The 23,452-nt window shown below is 40.0% G+C and overlaps 1 protein-coding gene across 2 annotated transcripts; it reads left to right on the top strand.

The window, feature by feature from the left end:
• Positions 1 to 343: 343 nt before the first annotated feature.
• Positions 344 to 21,199, top strand: BRCA1 (BRCA1 DNA repair associated). Of its 2 annotated transcripts, XM_063179145.1 has the most exons (22): positions 344 to 484; positions 895 to 994; positions 1,454 to 1,507; positions 1,852 to 1,932; positions 2,487 to 2,575; positions 2,935 to 3,080; positions 3,777 to 3,879; positions 4,665 to 4,710; positions 5,159 to 5,301; positions 5,870 to 9,157; positions 9,822 to 9,907; positions 12,172 to 12,350; positions 12,531 to 12,697; positions 13,190 to 13,515; positions 14,112 to 14,199; positions 14,839 to 14,916; positions 15,372 to 15,412; positions 16,122 to 16,205; positions 16,612 to 16,666; positions 18,731 to 18,804; positions 19,186 to 19,246; positions 20,196 to 21,199. In XM_063179145.1, the coding sequence occupies exons 2-22, from the start codon at positions 915 to 917 to the stop codon at positions 20,297 to 20,299; spliced, it is 5,373 nt and encodes a 1,790-aa protein (XP_063035215.1). In that variant the 5' UTR covers positions 344 to 484; positions 895 to 914; the 3' UTR covers positions 20,300 to 21,199. The 2 variants fall into 2 exon arrangements, with proteins under 2 accessions (XP_063035215.1, XP_063035214.1); XM_063179144.1 differs by lacking the exon at positions 344 to 484 and having other exon boundaries at positions 906 to 994; positions 3,780 to 3,879.
• The last annotated feature ends 2,253 nt before the right edge of the window (positions 21,200 to 23,452 follow it).

The following is a 23,452-nucleotide window of genomic DNA, read 5'->3' as shown; positions in this document are numbered from 1 at the left end:
CGCGACTTCGGATTGGCTGCGCGCGGCGGGGCGGGAAGGGCGCGAAACGCGGCGCGGGGAGCGCGGGGAGCGCTGAGGGGAGACGGGCGCGACACTGAGGAACGCAGAGGGGAGACGGGCGCGACACCGGCACCGGGGAGCGCTGAGGGGAGACGGGCGCGACACCGGCCGACACCGGCCGACACCGGCACCGGGGAGCGCTGAGGGGAGACAGGCACGGCAGCGGGGAGCGCTGAGGGGAGACGGCAGCGGCAGCGGCGAGCGCTGAGGGGAGACGGGAGCGGCAGCGGGGAGAGCTGAGAGGAGACGGGAGCGGCACCGGCACCGGGGAGCGCTGAGGGGAGACGGGAACGGCACCGCCATGGCCTGGCCCTGACCTAATCGCACCGACACCGGTGCTGCCCTGGCACTGAGCGCACCGACGCCGGTACCGGCCTGGCTCTGACCGCCCCGGCCCTGCCCGCTCTCCTTCCCCCCGTGCCCGGTACGCTTCCCTGCAGGGCCGGTCCCGAGCGGTTTCTCTTTGTTTTCAGCGTTCGCTCTGGGCTCTCAGGCTCGGGTGGGTCCGCTCTGGCTCCTTGGCATGACCTGTCTGCCCTCGGCTCTGCTGCTTTCCTTGCCAGCAATCCCCTCGCTCTGGCTGCTTTGTGCTCTTGCTGAATTTCACCTGAATAAACCTTTTCTGGGCGCTCCTTTGGGTATAAAGCTCGAGGGGTTTTAGCTGCAAACGTTCAGAGTAAGAACCCCTCTGTACCCCTCTGTAAAGTGTTAAGCAAAAATAATGTTATACTATTCTTCAGTTCGAGCAGAGCCGTGGGGAAGCCAGCATAGCTGTGGGAGGCAACAGAATTTTTTGCAGAAACAAAGCTGATAATGTGGTTTTTATTCCTGTAGACTATTTTTGGATGTGAAGGATGGACTTCTCAGTGATTACTGTTGGACAAGTACAAAATGTGCTGTCAGCAATGCAGAAGAACTTGGAGTGCCCAATATGGTATGTCAGGGAATAATATCTGCATAGTTAATTTTTTGGAGATGTGTTTTTTATTCTCGTTTCTTTGCAAATGCTTTGTCAGTTCTATGGCTTACCAGAAAGCAAAGAGATTTGCACTTAAAACTAAACATGTTTATGTTTTGTAAGGCTCAAGTGAGAAAGTGCAAGAAAAAACTTACATTTTGCTCTTATGTTCTATATTTTGCTTTTCTCTTAAAACCTGAATGTGTCAGTCCTTTATTCAGTGAGGGGGAAATTACATCTGATTGGATTAGAGGATTGTTTGTAAAGGTGGGTGGGGTTTTGTCCCTTGTCTCTGAGAGGTAAATGAGGTCTGTAGTTCCTTAATGTTGCATTTAATATCTTGCATTTCTTTAATGCAAACAGATGCTGAAGTAGCAGAGGTTCTGGTTGAAGTCTATAACCTCTGTGCTCTTGTTTTTGTTTCCCTCTTTGTAGCCTGGATGTGGTGCAAGAGCCTGTTTCAACAAAATGTGATCACATATTCTGCAGGTGTGTATGCATATTGCAAGTGCAATGCAGTTTTTAATTTCCACATATAATGGTTTGGGGTTTTTAATTTTTAATTCCATTTATACCAGTTTTAATTAAGTTTCTTCAGTGCTAATCATGTATGTATGCTTTGTTTTGGTAACTTCATCTTGAGGGGGGGGAAAAGTCAGTTCTGTAGAAGAGAGAAATGCAAATTTAAAATGCATCAAAGGGGATTAATTAACTCACTGTAACCTCAAAACAGGAATGCATCCTCAATTCACTGAGTGGTGAATGTGTACAGTCACTTTTAGGGACAATTATATCCTTCTCTTGTTACCATCATAAGTGTTCTTCCTTTCTAGATTCTGCATGTTCAAACTAATCAACAAAAAGAAGAAAGGTGTGGTGGAGTGTCCTCTGTGTAAGACTGAAGTTACCAAGAGGTGAGGAAATCATCTTTGTGAGGGGCTGGAGATGAGGTGTTTGAGCTCTGAGGAAAGATCAACAATCGTCTTAAAATATATCAGCATAATATATTTATTTATTTAATTATTACCATCATATATTTTTATTTTATATTTATTTTATATTTATTTTTCTTCTGAAATACAGAAGGAAAGGGGTTTTTTTAGTTAGCTGCCCATTCCTAAAGGAGTAAATTTAGTATCTTACATCAATGTGAGCTTTTTCCAGGTGAACACACCTCTCTCAACAAGTGTCTGTGCTAGATTGGTGTTTAATCCTGATTTCTCTCCACTAAACCTGTATGAGAAAATTATATGCTCACTTTTGTGATCATTTCAGTTCCTATACTAATGATTCTTTGTTATTCCATGGCAACAATTTCTTCTTGTCTCATCTTCCACTTTGAAGCTTTACCCCTTTTCTGGTTCAGCCAGAATTCTAGAAATATTTATAGTTAGCCTGTTCTTTTGTCTTAAAATAGCTTTGTCTGTTCTTTTGTCTTAAAATAACTGAAGTGCTGATGTTATTTCAGAAGTCTGAAAGAAAATTCCAGATTTAAGCAACTCATTGAAGGACTGTTGGAAACTATCCATGCTTTTGAGCTTGACACTGGAGTGAAGTGTAAGTGTTGGGAATTTATGTCCCCAGGTTTTTTTTTAAATGAGGTTTTGACATATCATGATCATTTATAAGGTATCCTGTTCTAAAATAACTAGAATTAGGTCTTGGTAGAATATCTATATAACCAAAATTGGTTGAGAAAATTAGTTTGGAGGATTAAGATCTTCATTATTACTTGAAGAGTGCTCAGAAAGAATAATCAGACTAATAATTCAACAAATTTTCTTTTTGGATAAACATATTTTAGCTGTATATTCTGTAAGTGCACAGAGTCTAAAAAATCTATTTCATTCATATATCATGAGTCATACTCAGTGTAAAAATATATATTTATTTTTTTACCTAATGACATGATTTAGTTTTAAAGAGTCATCACTTTCCTAAAACATCCACGGAAGCCACTGCTGCTGAGTCCCTGTGTAACGAAAGTTCTGTCATCCAAAGCAAGGGCTTCAGAAACAGGAGGAAAAGTGCCAAAGGAAATGGACAAGAAAACCTCACCTTGGTAACTGCTTTTTCCAATTTTATTTGTGTGGGTTGTTTAAAAATGTATTTGGAAGGTGTATATACATAAAAGAATGAAGTAGGAGATTTTGGGTTGATCTCAGATTGTTATTTGATCTGAGTGATCTGCACGAGGACATCTGTATGTTTTTGTTTTCCTAACCTACTTGAGAAAGATGTTTGCACAAAATAACCTGAACTGACACACAATATTGCCATAATACAGTCTGTTCCTGAAACCAGGATTGAAAACTTCTTCCATCTGCTTGCTCCATGAGGCTGTTGAGGGTTTTTACCTTTTTGGTAAAAGGGTTTTTACCTTTTTAGGGGCAAGATCACCACTATATCTTAGAATTCACAGGGCATTACCCAGCTTGGGGTGTTTGCTGTGTGTGTGACTGTCCATGGCATGGTGTTTGTGTTTTCATCTGCTTAATGCAGAATAGAATATTAGACAATACAGAATGTAAGATCAAGCTGGTAATGATTTGATCTGTTAAATGCATGATTCATTGTTTCTATTGACACATTTCATTACTGCTGTCAACATTATAAATTAATTCTATTGTTCATAGAAGCTACCAATGCATATGAATTAAGTACTTATACCAGCTCCCTGTTAAGATTTAAATAGCTGTGAATTTATTTTTAATATCCCACTGTTGTAAATAACTATTCCTTTTTGTTTTCCTGTCAGCAGGAGGCTAGTGTGAATATTCAGCTTACAGATGCCAAAATGTGTCACCCAAGAAGCAAACCCCAGAAATCTGGTTCTCAAAAGGGTACTTACATAGAGTTTGGTAAGATCTGTTCTAAATCCACACTAATTGATCCTGTGTACAATGCTTGCAAAGTAATGAAAGGTGATTATGTTCAAAGTCTTTAGAAACACTAATTTCTACTTAACAAAATTACAAAAAGGAGACAAATTATGGACAATGCCAAGTTGGCAAATCAAAAGGGTTTTTTACATAATTCTATCATGGCAAATAATGCTGCTGTAGTGAACCCTTAAACTTTGGTGTGCACAGTCCAGAGAAGGTATTTACAGATGTGCAAAAAATTACACCTAAAGGTAGCCACTGCTTTCTGAAGAATACTAAACCTTGTCACTAAGTGCTTGAGATGAAGATGAAATCTATTTGAGATATTAATATCTTTTTGCTATCTATCCCAGCTTTTCAGAATTTTACTTTATCTGGTGTTGACTGCAATGAAAAAAAAAGACAAATGCCATGCATGCCTTATTTTCTATGCTGTTCCTTCAAGGAAGGAATTGAGTTTGTTTCCTCACTTTTTTCCTTATTGCATCTGCCAGGATCAAAGGATCTGTGAGAGACATTTGAATGTATTTCTCTGACTTCCAGCTCAAAATTCTAAATACTTGTAGCTGTTTTGTATACAAATTTAGAAATTAGAAAGTAACTTTTAGGTGATTAACTTACCAGTCACTGTATTTAAACACAGTTTGATGCTGGAGCCATGCAAATAGTTTTACATGGAAATCATTAAAATTAGGTAAAATACTGGCAAGTCATCCTTCTCTGAATCATTCCAACCAGAGTAACAGATTATTTGTTTTCAGGCTCTGAATCATCTGAAGAGTTTTTTAAACAGGCAACCAAAACTGGGTAAGTAAAGGTGATTAAGGAATTCATATTTTCTACAGACTGTAGTTCAATATTCTCATTTCCTGTGTTCTGGTTTCTTAGCATAGGACTGATATAATTCTTAAGCAGACAAATGGTTTTCAACTTTGAGGGCATTAGGGTAGAATGGGGAGCTGAATTCCAGCAGTTTTCCATATTTCATGCTTTAAAACTTGTTTCTAAATGCTTTGTTGTGGACATTGATCTTCCATAGAAAAGCAGGCACTGTGCTTTAAAAAGTAAATACTAAATTCAGGATTGCACAAAAAATCTTTTAAGGAAATGGCCTGCAACTCTGAAGAGTTTCAATTGTGCAGCTTGGCTTCTCCAGAAATTATTTCAGAGAGCAAAAAGGGAAAAATAATTATCATCTTCTATTCTGTCTGTTATGGTTTAATCTGTAATGAAAGTAAATTTCCTTTTCCAACAGGTTTGAAAACAAAGGAGCTGTTCAGATTTCTTCTCAAGCAAGGCTGGAAGAGCTTGAGAGTGCTGAGAAAGGGAATGAAAATTCTTGTAATGCACAGCCTGACAAGCTGGGTGCCAAAGAAATAACACTGCCAGATATCACAGGTGTGTTATTTTGGTGACAAAGGTGATTAGGCCTGAAATAGACCACAAGTTAACATTTTTATTTCACATTATTTTTTATACAAAATTGTTTGCAGTCTTGTATAATGAAGTTCTGTTAATGCCTACAGCTAATACAAGACTGTTCCTGTAGCCTAGATACAAAATGTGGATGTTTGTATACACAGGAACAGAAAGGAAGCAAAAATACAAAACTTAATCTATTCTATGTGAGTCATATTACAGATGAAAAAGCACTGGCTAGTAATTGATGTAAAAATTTAGAACATGTAATCTGATCTTTCTGCCTTTCTCTAGAGGGAAATTTGTGCAGGTTAGGGGGGAAACAAGAGCAGTTCTTTTAAAACAAAGTAGCCATTAAGCTTGTTCTTGTGCTTGGATGTGGCACTTGCTGCCATGATCTAGTTGAATTGTTAGAACATGGGTTGGACTTGATGATCTTACAGGTCTCTTCCAGCCTTGAATTTCTGTGATTCTGTAATTTCTGTGATTCTGTGCTTGTGTGTGTAAAATAGAGGTTAATAATTTATTGTGCCTATAAATCTAACAGGTGCAGGGGATTTCTCAAAGGAATGTTTGAGCAAGAAGAGCACTCAGAGCATCACTGAATGTGCCAAACCTGACCAAGTGAATGTGACTGGATGCCAGAATTCTCCTTTGGATGTTTTTGCTGTGGAGCTGCTCCCAGAGCAGTGTGACAGAGCAGGGGGTGCCAGTCCCACCCTGAATAAGGACACAGCATTCTCCAAGAACACAGAAGAAATGGAGGAACAGCAAAGCCAGCACAGCAGTGAGCACCAAGAGTCTGATTTAGAAGATGGCTCAGAGAACAGGCTGGATAAAAGCAGGGAAATGGATACTGATGCACAAAGTGTGGAAGCTGCAGAGGGATATGAGCCTGAGAATGAATCTTCCCAGGACAAAGAACTTCCTCAGGCAGAGCCCCTTCACTCTGCCACCCTGAATAAAGTCTCCAAGAAGAGACTGAAGCAGAGCATTCAGAAAGTCAACGAATGGTTTTCAAAAAGCAATGAGATTTTGTCTTCTGGTTCTTCAGTGGATGAATCTGCTGCGTCAGCTGATGTCTCAGGTGAAGGAGATCTGTGTTTGTCAGATAAAGAGTCCTGTATTTCAGGAAGGACTGACCCTATGGCAGATTCCATGGGAGCTGCAGCAGTGGAAGGGAAAAAGAGGTGGTCAAAACAAACAGCAGAAGACATTAAAGACAAAATATTTGGCAGAACATACAAGAAAGGGAGGAAATCAAACCCCCCTTCTACCTTGAGAGACATTTTGCCTGCTAGACAAAAGGAAGATGTGGCTGCTGCTCAGTGCCTGAAGGATTCCAGCAAAGACAGACTCAAACGAAAGAGGAAGAGTGCCTGCCTGCAACCTGAGGATTTCATCAAGAAAAAAGACACAGAAAAGGGAGATGGGGGCCCTCAAAGTGTCAATGGGGGCCTTGGAGAGGCTGAAGAGAAAAGCTGTGATGAAAGTGTTGCTGTTAATGAGAGTCACCTCTCTCAGAATAGAGCAAATAATACATTGGCAGAAGCTGAGGAGGGAGGAGAGTCCACATGGAAGAAAGCTACTGAGAAGGTCCCTGCCAAGCACTGTGATGGGGAGCCAGAAATGTATAACTGTGACCAGAAAAGCACCAAAAAGAGAAGTTCTGCAGCAAAAAGATGCAGGCATTCTAGCAGAACCATGTGTGCTCTGCAGTTGGTGGTGGACAGAGACTCTGATTTCCCTGACCCAGCTGAGCCACAGATTGACAGCTACCCCAGCAGTGGAGAGCCCAGGAAAGCTGAGCCTGAGCAAAACCCGGTGAGGCGCAGCAGGAGGCTGCAGTTACTCTCTGAGGAAATGACAAAAGAGACAAGAAAAAGAGTAAAAAAGAGCAAAAAGAGAAATAGCAGTGATCATGGAAAGTCTGTCTCTGGAGAGCAGAGGAGTGTGGCAGCTCACTCTGCTGAGTGCAAAGAGCTGAGTGAGCCTCAGGATGAGTTGAGTTCCAGGCCAGTCACTCATTTGGAGGGAGGTGATCTGCAAGCAAATGAAGTGCAGGTTAATCTAAAGAATTTATCTGACACTGCAGGAACTGGAAAGAGTCTGTTCAGTCCTTCATGTCTGCCTTCAAACTGTGGTTCCACTGTGCCTGATACAAGTTCTCAAGACAGTAGAATACTTGGTAGTCCCCTCCTCCTACAAGTTCCTTCAGTGTGTGCTGGGCAAACTGCTTCTCCCCAGACTGAGGAGGTGACTGAATCACCTCCTGCTTCTCCCCCACAATGTGGGCATGATTCACAAAATGCTCCAGGGGACTTCAAAGCTGAAAAGTTGCCAATGGCTAAAAATGTTTTGGAATGGGCAAAGGAAGCTGAAGACAGTGACCTGGACACACAATATCTGAGGAACATATTCAGGCATTCCAAGCGCTCCTCCTTCAGCCTTTTTCAGACTCGTGCCATGGCAGATCCTCCTGAAACCTTCAATCTGTCATGTGCTGCTCAGGTAGAAAATAAAGCTAGCAAACAATTACAACCAGAAAGCTTGCAAGAGGAGAGAACTGATCAAAACTTGAGCAGGGTTTCTGAGAAAGATGAAGAGAAAGAGAAGCTTAAGACCTGTGAGTCTGCACGTGTTGATCCTGTGCCTTGCTTTGCTGTCAGTAGGGATGACATTTCACAGGCTGCAGAGGAAGGGACTCTGACGCCAGCAGGAGCAGGGACTGCTCAGGCTGAGCACAAAAATGGATTGCTGCAAGAAGAGCAGGGCAGTGAAAAGCCAGTGTCAGATGAGACAGGGACAGAAAGTGATTTGGGACAAAATCCCATTGAAAGTGATGGAAGCCAGAGTGATCAGAGTAACACAGAGGAGCATGAGTCCAGCCAAAATGATTTACACACAGGCCAGGCAAACAGCTTCAGTTCAGAAAGCAATCAGGCAGGAAAGCCTGAAGTGGTTGATTGCACAGAACCAATTCTGCAGTTTCAATCCACATCAACGATTTCTTCTGCAACTTGTCAGCAAAGCCCTGCTGAACTCACTAGGACAAGAAGTAGCAAAAGAGAAAGAAAATGTGTAAAGGGGAATGAAGAAGAAGCAGCCCAAACTGTTAGCACAGCAATGCCTGAGTGTTCAGCTGCAGAGGCTCTGGAAGAACCTCTTGGGGAGAATTGTGGCCTTACAGGTTTGTCTGAAACCCCTAATGCCTTGCTGTGCTCTGATACTGACATTGAGGAGAACACCAGCTTGTGTGACCCTGATAGGAAGGAGCAATCTGCAGTGTTTGTGAAAAGTGACAGTGCAGAACTGCAGAGCAGAAATTCAGATTCCAAACCAAGACCTCGAGGTCCTCGAAAATTTCGAAGGCGAGTGCAGAAATTGCCATCTTCAGATGAAGAGTCCTGTGAGGATGAGGAGTTACCCTGCTTCAGAACGTTGATCTTCAGCAAATCAGCAAGCACACCTTTGCAGGCTGATAAACAAATGGCACCTGAGGTGGAGTCTGCAGTGGCAGAGTGTCCAGGGAGCCCCAGTGTGAGTAATGATGGCAATGCTGTGCAGAAAGTGCCAGAAGCTTCCCTAGGTCATGTGTGTGCTTCTCCAAGCCAGGAGTCAGAATGCTCTGTCAACTTATTTTCTTCCCAGTCCAACATGTCTGAGGAGTCACTTAATGGAGCACAAGAACTGAACAAACATTTACCCCAAGCTCAGGTGTCCAAACAAATGAGCAATGTAAATGACAGTAAAGAAACTTCTGAGAATTCTGGTGGAGGGCTGAAGGAAACCAAAGATCAAAGCCAAGAAGATCCAGACATGGGAGCAAACCTAGGTACAAACCAAGATTTTTCTCTCTGCAGCTTTGTTTATAATGTACTTACATCAAGGTTTTTGGTGTGTGCATGGAAACTTTGTTCTATATTAAGAACAGAACTCTTCTAGAAGAATATATCAGTCTTAAACAAAAACCCCTCAGTGGTTTATATCGTAAAAATTATGTTCTTCCAGTGCTCTTTGTTCAGAGCACAAATGAACAGACTGACTGTCTGATGGGAATTCCTGTTTGAGGGAATTGCTGGTTCTCTTACTGCAATGGGATACTTCCATTGTCAGCCAAATTTCCCAGCCTATCCAAGCTTTTTCCCCACATGAAATGTTTGTTGAAATTGGCTGTAGAATTTTGTAGTGAATATTTTGCCTTTTTTATGGCCTTTGTAAATGTTTAGGGCTCTTTCATCCCTGTTGAAAGAGAATTCTGTTGAAACACTGAATTCTGTTTACTTTGTCATGTTTGTTTCATGGTATTCTTTGAAATATTCACTTAAAAGAAATCTGTCCTAACTTCAACATTTTCAAAACTTGTCACTTTAGTGTTACAATTTTTAGTTCTCTAAAACTTCCACATGCTAAGAAATTATGGATACTGTTGGTTTGTTGTTGTTTGGTGGAGTTTTTTCTTTAACTCAGGAGGTTTTTTTTTTTCTACTTTCTTCAAGGTGAAGGATCTGGATCTGACAGTGAAGTAAGCATTGTAGAAGATTCCTGTGGAGCATTCTCTCAGGGTGAAATCCTCACCACACAGGTGAGTGGTTCCTGCCCTGAGTGAAGGAGCAGCCTGCATTCCAGGAGATAAGCAGGCTGTGAGGTCAATGCAGTGGAAAATTCCTTTCATCATAATTCTTGATCACTAAATTACTTCCAAAAGCATAATTAATGAGGATCTGCAGAGCTGCTTCTGTGCCATTATTTGTCCAGCTTTTCCTCCCCTGGTGACCTTACACTGCAATGGCCACAGCTTATTATGTGTTATTGGTCACAGAACTTAATTATGGGAGATGCTAATTAATGCATCTCCACACTTGGCCAGTGCTGCAAATGTCACCTCCCCATATTTAAAAACTTTAATGATAAGAATATATAAGAATTTGGTGATAAGAAGTAGATTTATTACAACATGATATTTAAAATCAGAGACTTTTCTTCTTTGTGTAAAGATTAAATCAAATAATTCCATATTAGATATTATAGGTACAAGTCCCAGCAGGCAGTGTCTGATGAAAGGTGTGTCTGGCAGTGAATTTTTTGTCTGCTGTTAAAATCCTGTGGCCTGACTTTATGTATTGGGTGGTTTATGATTTGGGCTGGGGGTTCTGATAAAGTAGAGAAATCAAATTGAGGGTTAGGGGCTTGGGGGTTTCTTGTTTTGCTTTGGGGGTTTTTCTTTGTCCTGTATGACTGTAAGATAAGTCTTATGGCAACTCTCTCTTCAGCATTTTCAGCCCTATGGGCTTTATGTAAGTCCAAAAAAAGTGAATTTAATTTTTGTGCTCTGTCGATGTATTGGGTGATTTGGTCTTGGGGTTCAGATGAGGGTTAGGGGCTTAGGGTTTTTCCTTGTCCTGTGTGACTTTAAGATAAGTTTTATACCAACTCTCTCTTCAGCATTTTCAGCCCTATGGGCTTTATGTATGTAAAAAAAAAAAAAAAAAAAAAAAAAAAGGTAATTTAATTTTTGTGCTTTAGGGGTGATTTCGATGATTTGGGCTGGGGGTTCAGCTGAGGCTTGGGGTTTCTTATTTTGCTTTGGGGTTTTTCCTTGTCCTGTGTGACTTTAAGATAAGTTTTATGCCAACTCTCTCTTCAGCATTTTCAGCCCTATGGGCTTTATTTATGTAGAAAAAAAAGTGAATTTCATTTTTGTGCTTTAGGGGTGTATTGGGGAATTTGGGCTTGGTGTTCAGCTGAGGGTTAGGGGCTTGGGGTTTTGCTTTGGGGTTTTCCTTTGTCCTGTGTACTTCAAGATAAGTCTTATGCCAATTCTCTCTCTCCCTATGGCCTTTCTGTATGTTCAAAAACTGAATTTAATTTTTGTGCTCTATGGGTTTATTGGGGGATTTGGTCTGGAGGTTCAGCTGAGGGTTAGGGGCTTGAGGTTTCTTGTTTTGCTTTGGGGTTTTTCCTTGTCCTGTGTGACTTTAAGATAAGTTTTATGCCAACTCTCTCTCCAGCATTTTCGGCCCTATGGGCTTTATGTACATCCAAAAAAAACTTGAATTTAATTTTTGTGCTTTGTGGGTGCTTCTCCTGTTTACAGCATCACTGAAATGGGAAGCTGGCAGGACACTGCTCCTCCTGTAGCTTCATGGATGGAGATGCTGGGATGGATTAATGGCATGGAGGTTGGGATTTGGGTTTGTGGGGATGGTTTTGGGTTTTCTGTTTGCTTGGGAGTTTTTATGGGTTCAGTAACAAACAGGCTCCACATGGTGCCAGTGCTGGAGCTACAAATGGAATATTCTGTGCAAATTGCTTCATCATCTAAAGGGTTTGGGTTTTTATAAAGGTCTTTTGAAACCCTTTGAGCTATTTTTGTGCTGCCTATGGCATGGTTTTGATCATGTAATTTTGAGAAGGAACATAAGGAAGAATATTATGAAATGGTTTAGTCCTTTAAATGATCTTTGGAGCTTTTAGTAACTGTGGAAAATGAAGACTCAATTTAGAATTTAATAATGAACATCGTGGATTGAGCTACTAATGGAGTTTGGACAAAATTACTTTCAAATAAATTTGTGCAGGAATTGTGGTGTTTTCTGATTGATTAAACTCTGAGGCATCTAAACTGAAATAACATGACTGGCAAAGTGAGTGTGTGGTTGTTTGGGTGGATTTGCTTCTGATTTTGGATGTGTGCACTATTTGTTACAGTAAAAGCACCATTGTCACCTTTTCAACATGTGACAAAAACTTAATTCAAAACCATCTTGCTATTTCTAATTTCCAAGTGTTTGTTAAAGAAATGACCCCTGAGTTTGCTTATGTTGGCATTCTTGTTCTCCTTTGCAGCAAAAGAATGCAATGCAAAATAGCCTGAAAAAACTTCAGCAAGAAATGGCTGCACTTGAAGCAGTGCTAAAGCAGAATGGGAGCCAGAACTGTGAAGTTTTACCTGTTCAGAGGGAGCTGCCCCATTCCAGTACTGAAGGAGCATCTGAAATGGAACAAACAAGACCAGAAAAAAACAGGTCATTTATTTTGTTTGGAGTTTTGGGGGTTTTTTATGTTTATTTCTAAATTTTTATTTTTTAAAAAAATCTTAAGTATCCCTGAGCTTCTAGGAAATTACAATAATTTCACTGCTGCTGCATTTTTCTGATGCTTAAAAGAGTGAAAAGGTATTAAAATCAGTTTCTCTCTCTCTCAAGGTCCCCAGAATTGCTGCTTTCAGCTTCTAAATCCTCTTTAAGGAAGAGATCAGATCTGGAAAAAGGCCCTGAGTGTGACAGTGCTCTACAGAACAAAATCCCCTCTGAAAAGACAAAACCTGTGCAGGAGGCAGTGCAGGAACACAGGCAGGGCCAGCTTGAAACAGGTAACACTGAAGAGAATTTTTCATTTCTGGTGGTTTTCTCCTGTTCTTTTCATGTTTTTATATATCAGCAAGATACAATTTTTTCCTGTAAATCTATTATTTTAATTTATATATTCCTGATCATTTTAAAAAGGTGTTGCTACTTTGGTAGCCCAGCTGTATGGCTGCCCATCAAATGGGGTGTGACAGCTTTTTAACAGTAATAAAGAGTTTTTCTGTCTCACTTCTAAATTCAGACAACTTGACAAATATGCTACTCAATATACCAGGTATTTTAGTGTCTTGCCTATAGATCAGGAAAAAATAATGTTGGAGGCAAAGATGAAGTAATAAACACAGAAGGAATTAATAAACACAAAAAAGTAATAACACAAAAAGAGAGGAAGTAACTGCAGAATTTAAACCTAAAAGAAAGAGCAACAACCTTCTACCATGACAACAAGAAAAATCCAGTTTTAGTTTTCTCAAGGAGTAATTTCTTGTTTCCTTCAGAAAATGCAGAGGAGCAGAATTGTGGGACTGGACAAAACAGTGCATCTGTCTCATCAGATCTTTTTGGGAATGTGACCCAGAGTTCAGATAATTCTTCCTCCTCTGCAATGCTTTTTATCCCTCAAACTGCAGAAGCCACAGCTGGGCCTGTTGTGGCTCAGAGAACTGAGAAAAGCTCTGGCCCAGGACACAAATTTAAAAAAAGTGAATGTTTTCCTGTACCTGTTCTGCACAATTCAGCTGGGAAAGAAAATGCTCCAAATCCAGTGGGGACCAAGAGGAAAGAAATGTCAATTGTGGTCTCAGGTCTAAATCACAGTGAGCATGTAAGTAGAGTTCAGAATTTGGAGATCACTAGTTAATAATTGCTGATGAGCACTATAATCCTCAATAGAGAGATCTCTAAGTGTAATAAAAGTAATCTTGCAGGAATTGCAGCCAAACTTGATCACTCCTAAAGCTGTGAGGATGCTGCCTGGAATGGTCCTGTTAAACTTAGTGAAATTTGAATTTTTTGAACAATTCCTGATGTCTGGGGGGGAAAAACACAGGATTGCAAAGCCTTGGGGCTGGGGAGGGGCTGTGGGTGTTTGGCCCAGTCAGTGTTCCCAGATTATGCAGCTTCACCCAATTTCTGATCCATAGGGAGCAGTCTGTAAATAGGAATTCTGAGTTGCTAATACACCTGTTTGTGCACTCAGTTTCCAGAAGGATTTGGCTTTTGGATTATAAAACACACACCAAGAGCTCTGCATTACTTTAGTCTGTTGAATGGTGCCAAAACTAAATGTACTTTCTGTGTGCCAGCACATAAAACTGTTACTTTAAAGTAACTATCCTATTTACATTATGCTCCTAAAAAGTGGGGCTGTTGAGGGTGTTAAAACTGTTGCTAACTTTTATTTTCTTAACTACTTTTCAGTTGGTGGTCCAGAAGTTTGTGAAGAAAACTCAGAGCACTTTATCTAATCACATTACTGAAGGAACAACCCATGTCATAATGAAAACAGGTTTGTTGGGAGCTGGGGGACCAAATCCTCTATTGACAGAAAATAAAGAATTTTACCTTCAGTTTAAACACCAAGCAGACAGGTCAGCAATAAATTTAATAAGTTTGAGGAAAAGGTATTGATTGTTTTCTCTACTGCAAGTTTTTGTTTAAGCCTGTGAGTTTTCTCATTCTGTTCCAGAGGAAAAGTGTGAGGGCATTTTTTTCCCTTGTGTAATTCAAAGTTAATATTGCTTGCTATTTGTTTCTTCAGCTGTTTGCTCTTAATGTTCAGGTGTTGACATCACACTAGTGTGAAGTAGTTCAGAACCAACCACAAAGAAACAAAGATAATTCCCAAAGAAATCCTCCTTTTTCTTGCCTCTTATCTTTATTGAATAATTTTTTAAAGGGCTCACAATTGGTACATGTGATTAATTTCTGCCCATTTCCTTCAGTTTAGTAACATCATCAACATTTGAACCTTTGTACTCTTTGCACTTAGCAAAAAGTGTTTGTTTTTACAGGCAGATACCCTGAGCTGTGTTTTTCTGGTAATGGCAAAACTAAAAGAGGTTTTACTGTTGTTTGACAGAACTAAAAGAGGTTTTACTGTTGTTTGGCAGAACTAAAAGAGGTTTTACTGTTGTTTTTCCTGCAGATGAGGAGCTGGTGTGTGAACGGACCCTGAAGTATTTCCTGGGCATTGCAGGAGGAAAATGGGTGGTTGGTTATCAGTGTAGGTATCCCTGCTGCTGGAGATCTTTGCCCTTCTGCCATGAATGCAGTCTTCACTTGTTGCACTAAATAAAAAGGATCTCTTCATGCCTTGCCATCTGATGTTTTGCAGTGTTTCTTCTAAATACCTTAAAAGAAATTAAAATTAAGAAATACGAGCAGCAATATCAAGCTTCTTCCTCTTGTGAATTACTTACTCTTACTGTTTCTGCTCCCCACTGTGGCAAAAGCCTTTTGTCCTTCTTAATTTAAATCTTTGTGATCCATGGCATCAATTAGTGTAAAATTAGTGTTATTTCTAAATGGTAAAAACATTCTTTAAATATTTAGTGTTATACTGTATTCCTTTAGTACAAATACCTTCAATTTAATGTAGCAATGAAGTCAGAGTACTGATAGTGGAAGAACCATTTTCCTAGATAAAATGACTTTTCTTCTTCTGATCTTTTTATTTAGGGATAATTCAGTCTTTTAAAGCAGGAAGAGTACTGGATGAGGTAAGGTCTTTTATCTTGAGTGAAATGTCAAATGGTTAAGAAATGCTGTTACATGATGGACTTAGGAATTTATTTGTGTTGTATAGACAGATATTGTCTAAATATTTAATATGGAATTTTATCTCTAAAACCTGGGGTTCTGGACTTATGAGTTTATTTGTATTGTACAGATAGATACTGTCTAAATATTTAATATGGAATTTTAGCTCTGAAACCTGGGGTTCTAGTTTTACCAAATCCACACTTAGGCCCTGTGCATTCTTTGGTGTTGAAGACACAATGAGTTCCTATTATTTTTAACATGATATAGACATATTTTTATACATGTTCCTACTGATATTAATAGATTATAGCATTAAGCAAATAATAGATCTTTTGCTTTAGGAAATAATGTTATATACAGATAATTTCTATCAAGTAAGACTTTACTGATAAGACAATTACAGTCTTGGAGTGTGCTGCTTCTTTTATTTAGTTTGCTAGATTACTATACAGTTTGAGTAAAATTTGTTTATTTAAAAATTGCCTGATGCTGCAGGGGTTTCATACTCCAGCATTTCCCTTGCAAAGCCTTTTAATTCATACTGTGAACACACTCATGGATTTTCAGTTCTGAAATCTGACACCTTCCTGTTTTGAAGCAGAACTCTGACAGGAAAAGTGTTCTCAGTCTCTTCACTTCTGATTCCTTGCTTTTGTTGTGTTCCAGGAGAACTTTGAAGTCAGAGGAGATGTAATCAATGGGAGGAACCATCAAGGTCCCAAGAGGGCCAGACAGGCCCTGACTGAAAAGGTACAAAGCACATCAGGGATCAAATTCTGTCCTGGCTGAGCCTCTGGAACTTCTCCCAGTCTCTCTGTACATAGAGCTGTACAAATTAATCATTTTTATCCATGAAGGGTGAGCTCTGTCAGCAGCAGAGCAGATATTCTGTAGGAAGTGAATGTTGTCTTTTTATAAGCTTGGAGTAAATGTTGTCTTTTTATAACAGAGGGTTAGTGGTCTTTAATATATTCTTTTAGTTTTATTCTTAAATTCTTTTGGTTGGTAGGTTACAAAAAGCTTTGTGGAATAGTCACAACTTGATAGCAAGCCCCGCAAGTGCAATGAAAACAGCAAATAAATTTAAAAAAACAGCATATAAAGCATTGCTCTTTAAAAACCCCCTGTGAACTCTAACATGTTCCTTGCTTTTCAGATCTTTAAAGACTTTGAGATCTGTTGCTGTGGACCCTTCACTGACATGACTACAGGTGTGTCATTGGATGAATGGTCAACATAAAAAATATTTGGAGGGACACTGTGCCTTCACCAGAATTGTACATTTCTGCATAATTTTTACCTCTTTTCCTCTGTAAATCTAAAAATACCTACATGGGGTAAGGTGTAGATAAATAATTTTATCCAGTTCTTTCTCCAAATAGAGTGGAAATTTTGTTCTCATCTATTTGGATGTCCTCAGACAACCCCTGGCAATTCTGCTGCATTTCAAACTAAGCCTTTTATCTCTAAATTATCTAGGAAAAGCATTAATGTCATGCTGTCTGGTAATTGTTTTTGATGCTCTTGATCTCTCATATTTGAGCATTTTTTCTTCTGTCTCAGTAAACAGTTCCTAAGTATCCTTGTCCTAGCAGCTGACACATCTCTGCTGTAGCCTCCTGTCTATAGGAGCCAGTGTTAAAAGTGAAACCCTTTAACAAAGCTAGAAGTTCATATAAAAAGAAAAAGCTGTTCAGAATAGCTTCATTTTTTATTTTTGAAATTTAATGAACTATGTTACAAGTTTTTGAAAATTTAATTCTTTTTCTACTTCAAATATTTGTACTTGACTTCCCATTTTTTATGGCTTATTCAGCAGATACTTTCAGATTTATCCAAGTTATATTATCCAATATAACTTCATTTTTGACTGGATGAAATATGCTCACATTTCTTGACATTTACAGTAATTGCTGCAAAGGATGCAGTGCTTTCACCTGCTGCAGTGATCCTCAATTTTGACTCTTATACTGGAGAGATTTAATCTTCTTCACTACCAATTCAACAAATTGGTGCAAATTACATACTTTGGCTACTTCTCTTAATGATAAATAATCACAGTTCAGACTTCTCATTTTTAATTTCCATTTCACCTCTTGCATCCTTATGTGAAGAGGAAATAAATTGTGATTTTTTTCGGGGTTTGGTTTTGTGCAGCCCTGTCTGGGGGGTGAGGGAGGGGGGAGTTGATGTTCCCTAGCAGGTTTTGAAGTGAAAAGATTTTGTTTTCTGCTCACATCTCCTTCAGATGATAGTGGTTTGTGAACTGGAACAAACACTTAGGGAATAGTGTCAGCTTCAATGTGATAGAAAACACTGAAGTGGCTTGTCACTGTCACATTTTCTGAAAAATGCCTTTGCCAGGATTTCTCCTCCTGGGAAGCTGAGAAGCCTCAGAGAAAAATAAAAACAATAATTATCTGATTGCTTCTCCTCTGTTTTACTGCTTTGGAATGTGATTTGGAGATTGTTTGATTGGTTTCATGTGAATTGTTTTTATTTAATGACCAATCACTGTCAGGCTGTGTCAGGTCTCTGGAAGGAGTCATGAATTTTCATTATCATTCTTTGTAGCTTCCTGTCTTTATCCTTTCATTATTCTTTAGTATAGTTTAATATAGCATTCTATACTATACTATACTGTAATATAATATAATATAATACAATATAATATAATATAATAATATAATATAATAATAATATATAATATAATAATATATAATGTTATCATAATATATAATATTAATAATATAATAATATATAGTAATATACATAATAAATATTATATTATGGTATAGTATATTATAGTATATTATACTATAGTATATTTTATTGTATTTATAGTATAACATAGTAGTATAGTATAATATAGTATACAGGATATAGTATAATATAATATAGTGTAATATGATTATTATATTATATTGCATTATATATAATATATTATATAATATATAATGTTTAATATATGTTATATGATATATAATATTTAATATATAATATGATATACAATATGTATAATATTATAATATATATTATAATATTTAATGAAATATATAATGTGTAACGTAATATTTCATATACTATATAGTGTGTAGTATAATATTTAATATCAAATTATATGTACAATTATATAATACTATAATTAATATAGTATAATATGTAATACAATATTTAGCCTTCTAAGAACATGGAGTCAGATTCTCATCTCTCCCCTCCTCGGGGTTATCTGCAAATTCCACAGTGACTGAACTGATTTCATCTGATTTCTTCAGAGCATCTGGAGTGGATGGTGGAGCTGTGTGGTGCCTCTGTGGTGAAGCAGCCTGACCAGTTCACAGCCACAGCAGTGAGTGCTGAGGAGTTTTTACCCTCCCACAGTTCCCAGAGCTGTCAGCACAGCCTGGCAGTGCCCCTTGGCTCCAGGCCTGGCCAGCCTGCACTCAAGACAGGCTCCTTTGTAGCAGAGACATGATTGGTGTTGGCCACATCACTAATTTGTCCTGAAATTAGCACTGAGCCTTCCCTTTCCAGCTCCAAAAGCCTTTTAGTGACTGAGTGTAGTCACAGAATTTCTGGGGAGAAATTACAGAAGAATCTTGGGAACTAATGTCTTCCTCCCTCTACTTACATTCCTCTCTGAAATTAGTTAATGCTCTCTATAAATAAATATATAAATATATAAGAACAGACAACAACAGCATTTTTATTCTTTATCTTAAAATCCTAGAGTTCTACTGCAGTTGTGGTTGTGCAGCCAGATGCTTGGGAAGAAAACACGGATTATGGAGGTAAAGCAACATTTTTTTTGAGCTGCTTTCTGGTACACATCAAGTGTCTTTATCACCTGTCCTTTTAATAGCTAAATATCAAAGGGTTGTAGAAAAATCAAAATTCTACTGCATGGGTATGGAAGTAGGTCTTGTAAGAAAAATCTAGAAGGGCAAAGAATATTGTTTCAAGGAGCAGCAATAGTTTTAAGAGCTGCTCTGGCAGCTGCTGCCTCAGTTGTCCTCTGTATCATCAGCTTTACAGAAACTTTTCTAATTTAGTAGTTTTTAAAAGGTAGGGTAGGGTGTCCTTGGAGCACCAGTAAGATCTAGGAGAGAGCCTCAGATGGAACAAGATTCCCTTGGTCTGAAAAGGTCATGTTAAAAAGCCTTAATAGATGTAGTTTGCATTTTTTTTTCCTTTAAGCAAACTGCTTAGGAGAAGCCATGAGGCTTTGAAAGTGCAAGTGGGGTTCTGGGAGGAATGGGAGCTAGTTAGGCTACACTGAGGTCCAACAAAACAGTGGAGCAGGATGATGATGTAGAAAACCCAGCTGTTTCCATGGCACTGTAAAAAAGAGAAAAGAAAAAGATCCTGGAATGAGGAGGAACAGTCTGAGAACACTTCAGTAATTTTCTGTTGCTTCTCTTAATGAGACTCATTGCTTGTCACACACTCAGTGTGTCTGGGCAGACAGGAACCAAAGCTCTGTCACTGAGATCCTAAATGAAAAGATAACAACTCCATTCTTTATTTTTAGTGTTTATGTTGTGGTGTTCACTGCTTCCAGCTCTGCTCTTGGAGCCCAGCATTACCTGCCTTGAAAGGCACTGCCACATCTCTGCTTTTATAGCAAGCTTTTAAAAAAGCAAACAGCTTATTCTGAAAGCCATCAGTGGCCTCACCTTCAGCTTGTTTGGAGCTCTTGCTAACAGCTGCATCATTTATTTCTGTGTCTTTGTCTTGCAGCAATCCAGCAGCAGAGCAACGTTGCCCTGGTAACTCGGGAGTGGGTCCTGGACAGCGTGGCTTGCTACCAGTGCCAGGAGCTGAGAGCTTACCTTGTGTCCTGAGGGTGAACAGCAGCTCTTAATAATCATAAAACTACTAAAATGTTACCCTCTAGAAGGTGCAATTACCCACTGTTCTTAAAAGCTTTGTATTAGCTTAAAGGGCTGTGAGATTGTAAATGTTAAACCCATTTTAAAAGTTGGAGAATGTAGTGTGTGGCCTCCTCAGAGAAATGTGATATACTGTTTGCCACTGCAGCCAGTTTCTGTGTAAATACTTGGGGACAGTCATTTCCTCAAAAGAGGAATATTGGGCTCAGGGTTTCCATTAAAACATACCTGCCCTCTGGAATAACCTCCATATTTTCATTCTGCCTAAATACAAACACTGAATGCTGTTTTGTGATTATTAATGCACCAGCCTTGGCCATTGATTGATTATGGTTGTGTTGAAAACCCTACAAACAGCTTTCCTGTTGTGCATCACAGTGCCAGAAACCTAACCAGAAACACAGGTATGGGCCCCAGAAATGCAATGAGTGAATCCAAAAAGAAAGGAAGTATTAAAACCAAGCTTAAAATTTAGTACCAGTGCTGTCAGGCTGATTTCTAAGTGTATGTGGCACTGTGAAAGGATAATGAATAGATGCATTTTAGTATCCTGGTGACCCATGATAAGGCCAAAAATATCTGCTTCTAATAGTCCCTGCTTGCAAAATGAGGCTGCAGAGAAATTGGCTTTTTATGAAAGAAAATATCTTGCTTGTTTCTGTTGCCAAGCAATTCAATTTCATATCTAATTTTGTACTTTGGGAGCAGAACTGCTTGTTTAAAAAGCAAAAAAGAATGTAGCTAAGTTCATAAAATTGTTTTGTGATAAGATGCTGCTGTCTTGGAAAGTTACAGAAAGTATGTTTATAAATATTTGAATGCACAGAAGAAATAAAATTATTTTGGCAAATATTTACCTACTTGTTTAGCTTTTATATGAACCAGCCCCTCAGTCTGCATTGAGGCATAAGTGAAAAAACACCTTAGCCCAACCTCCTGAAATGGGGAAGTGGAGAAGGTAAAAAATGTAAATGAGAATTTCGGAGATGCAATCAGAGCTGCAGTTGCTATCAGCCTGAGGAGTGAAAGTGTTATCAACCCTCCTGCAGCTGCCAGGAGCAGGTAGGCTGATCAAGCATTGCTGCTGGCATTGTGAGAGCTGGAAGCATTTGCTGAGCTGCTGTTCCCTCCTGGGTGGCAATTGCAGAGCTCCCAGGCTCAGCCCAGCCTGCTGCTCTTATCTCTGCAGCCCATGCTGGCCTGGCTGTTTGATAATCTGCATTTCAAAGGGCAGCTGGAGGCAAGGGCTAAACACTCCCTGTTGGAGGCAAGGGAAAGGCCAAGCGAATCTGGTTTGCTTTGTGAGATTGTCCCCAGATATTGATGCAAAGATTCTCTACATCAGGTCAGGTACCTGATTGTCTACAGGAATGACACCCATGGTGCTGCTGCTGCTCTTTGGAGGTGACTAAATCTGTGGAAACTCTGTTTCTGTAAAGTGTTATCTGTGAACTTTGCTGGTCATCTCCACCTGGTGTAAGATATAAATGAAATGAAATGATTTCCAAGCAGCTGAAGGCAAGGAATGCTTCCAGAGGAGCAGGGGAGGGAATGGGGCTGTCCTGGAGCCATCTGCACTTCTCCAGTCACACAGTGCTGAGTTCCCTGTGGATCTGAGAAGCCTCAGAGGAGACACTGGGGCACCTGGCAATGGCCCTGCTTTGGCTTTCAGTGGCCTCTGCCACAAAATCCTTTCCTCTGTCACGTCAGTGCCCCGTTCCAGCCAGGTGCTCAAACCCCCAGTGTGAGAAATGACAAAGAACCCCTGATGTAAGGTGAAAACAAACTGAGGGTGAGCCACCTGTCTTTCCCATGTGTTCACTCTGACCTAGCTGATTTCTGCAGCTGTCAATGAATCACCTCATTGCATTGAATCAATCAACCCATTGTAATCAATTAAAATGAATGTATGTATGCAAAAACAGCAAATGCTTCCCTCAGCAAGGGCCTCAGGGGAGCAGCCTGTCAGCAGCCATGCTCTGCAAAGCTTCTTTCATTTCTCCAAGCCAATAAATACAAATGCTGAGCACTTCAGGACCTGAATATTAATGCAGGTAATTAAACGTGGGGTTTTTTTTTTTCTAGCAGATGACTTCATGAGCAGAACCTCCTCCCTGCTCTTGCCTGTGTTGCATGAACAGACCCTTGGCCCGTGATTTATCCCCACAGAAAGGTGGGAAGGGGGGCACAGAGGACATCCTTGGGAAAGACAGCCACGTGCAAGAGCCAGATAAAATTTCCCCCTGCTTTTTGACTGTGCTGGTTAATACCAGGGTTGTGAACAAGCCCAGGGTGGTGGTTTGAAATTGCAACTGAGCCTGACCTGTGGTTCCTGCTGCCTGTGGTTGTGCAGCAGCCCCAGCCCCCTGCAGCTCAGCAGTGACCCTTCCCCTGCAGCAGTGATCCCTGGCTGAGGGGAGAAACACAGCAATAATTATTGTAGCAAATAATTGTTTGTTATAACCCTCTAAAATTGGGGAGAGTTAAAGGAATGCCCTGTGTGTCTTTACCCAGGTGTCCTTTACCCACCCCCAGCTCATCCATTCCCACATTTCAGCTGCTGTGGGAGCAGGGAAAGAGGGAAACACAGCAATAATCATTGTAGCAAATAATTATTTGTTAAAACCCTCTAAAATTGTGGAGAGTTAAAGGAATGCCCTGTCTTTACCCAGGTGTGTCTTTGCCTAGGTCTGTCTTTACCCACCCCAGCTCCTTCATTCCCACATTTCAGCTGCTGTGGGAGCAGGGAAAGAGGGAAACACAGCAATAATTATTGTAGCAAATAATTATTTGTTATAACCTTCTAAAATTGTGGAGATTTAAAGGAATGCCCTGTCTTTACCCAGGTCTGTCTTCACCCAGGTGTGCTTTACCCACCCCAGCTCCTCCTTTCCCACATTTCAGCTGCTGTGGGAGCAGGGAGGGAGGGAAAGGCCAATTCTGCAGCGTGGGTGCTGCCGTCCAAGCAGGGTGCAGAAAGGGTCAGGGCTTTGCAGAGAGCTGCAGGGTGATCAGCAAATTAATGAGCTGCTCCCCCAGCCCTGGGCAGCTCTGGGCTGGCATTGGTATGGGCAGCACACACTGGCACAGATGCACTGCTGGTGG

This window comes from Melospiza melodia, chromosome 30, assembly GCF_035770615.1.
Source record: "Melospiza melodia melodia isolate bMelMel2 chromosome 30, bMelMel2.pri, whole genome shotgun sequence".
In the NCBI taxonomy this organism is placed as follows: domain Eukaryota; kingdom Metazoa; phylum Chordata; class Aves; order Passeriformes; family Passerellidae; genus Melospiza; species Melospiza melodia.
Note: the sequence above shows the minus strand (reverse complement) of the source record. Positions and strands in the feature narration are given on the sequence as shown.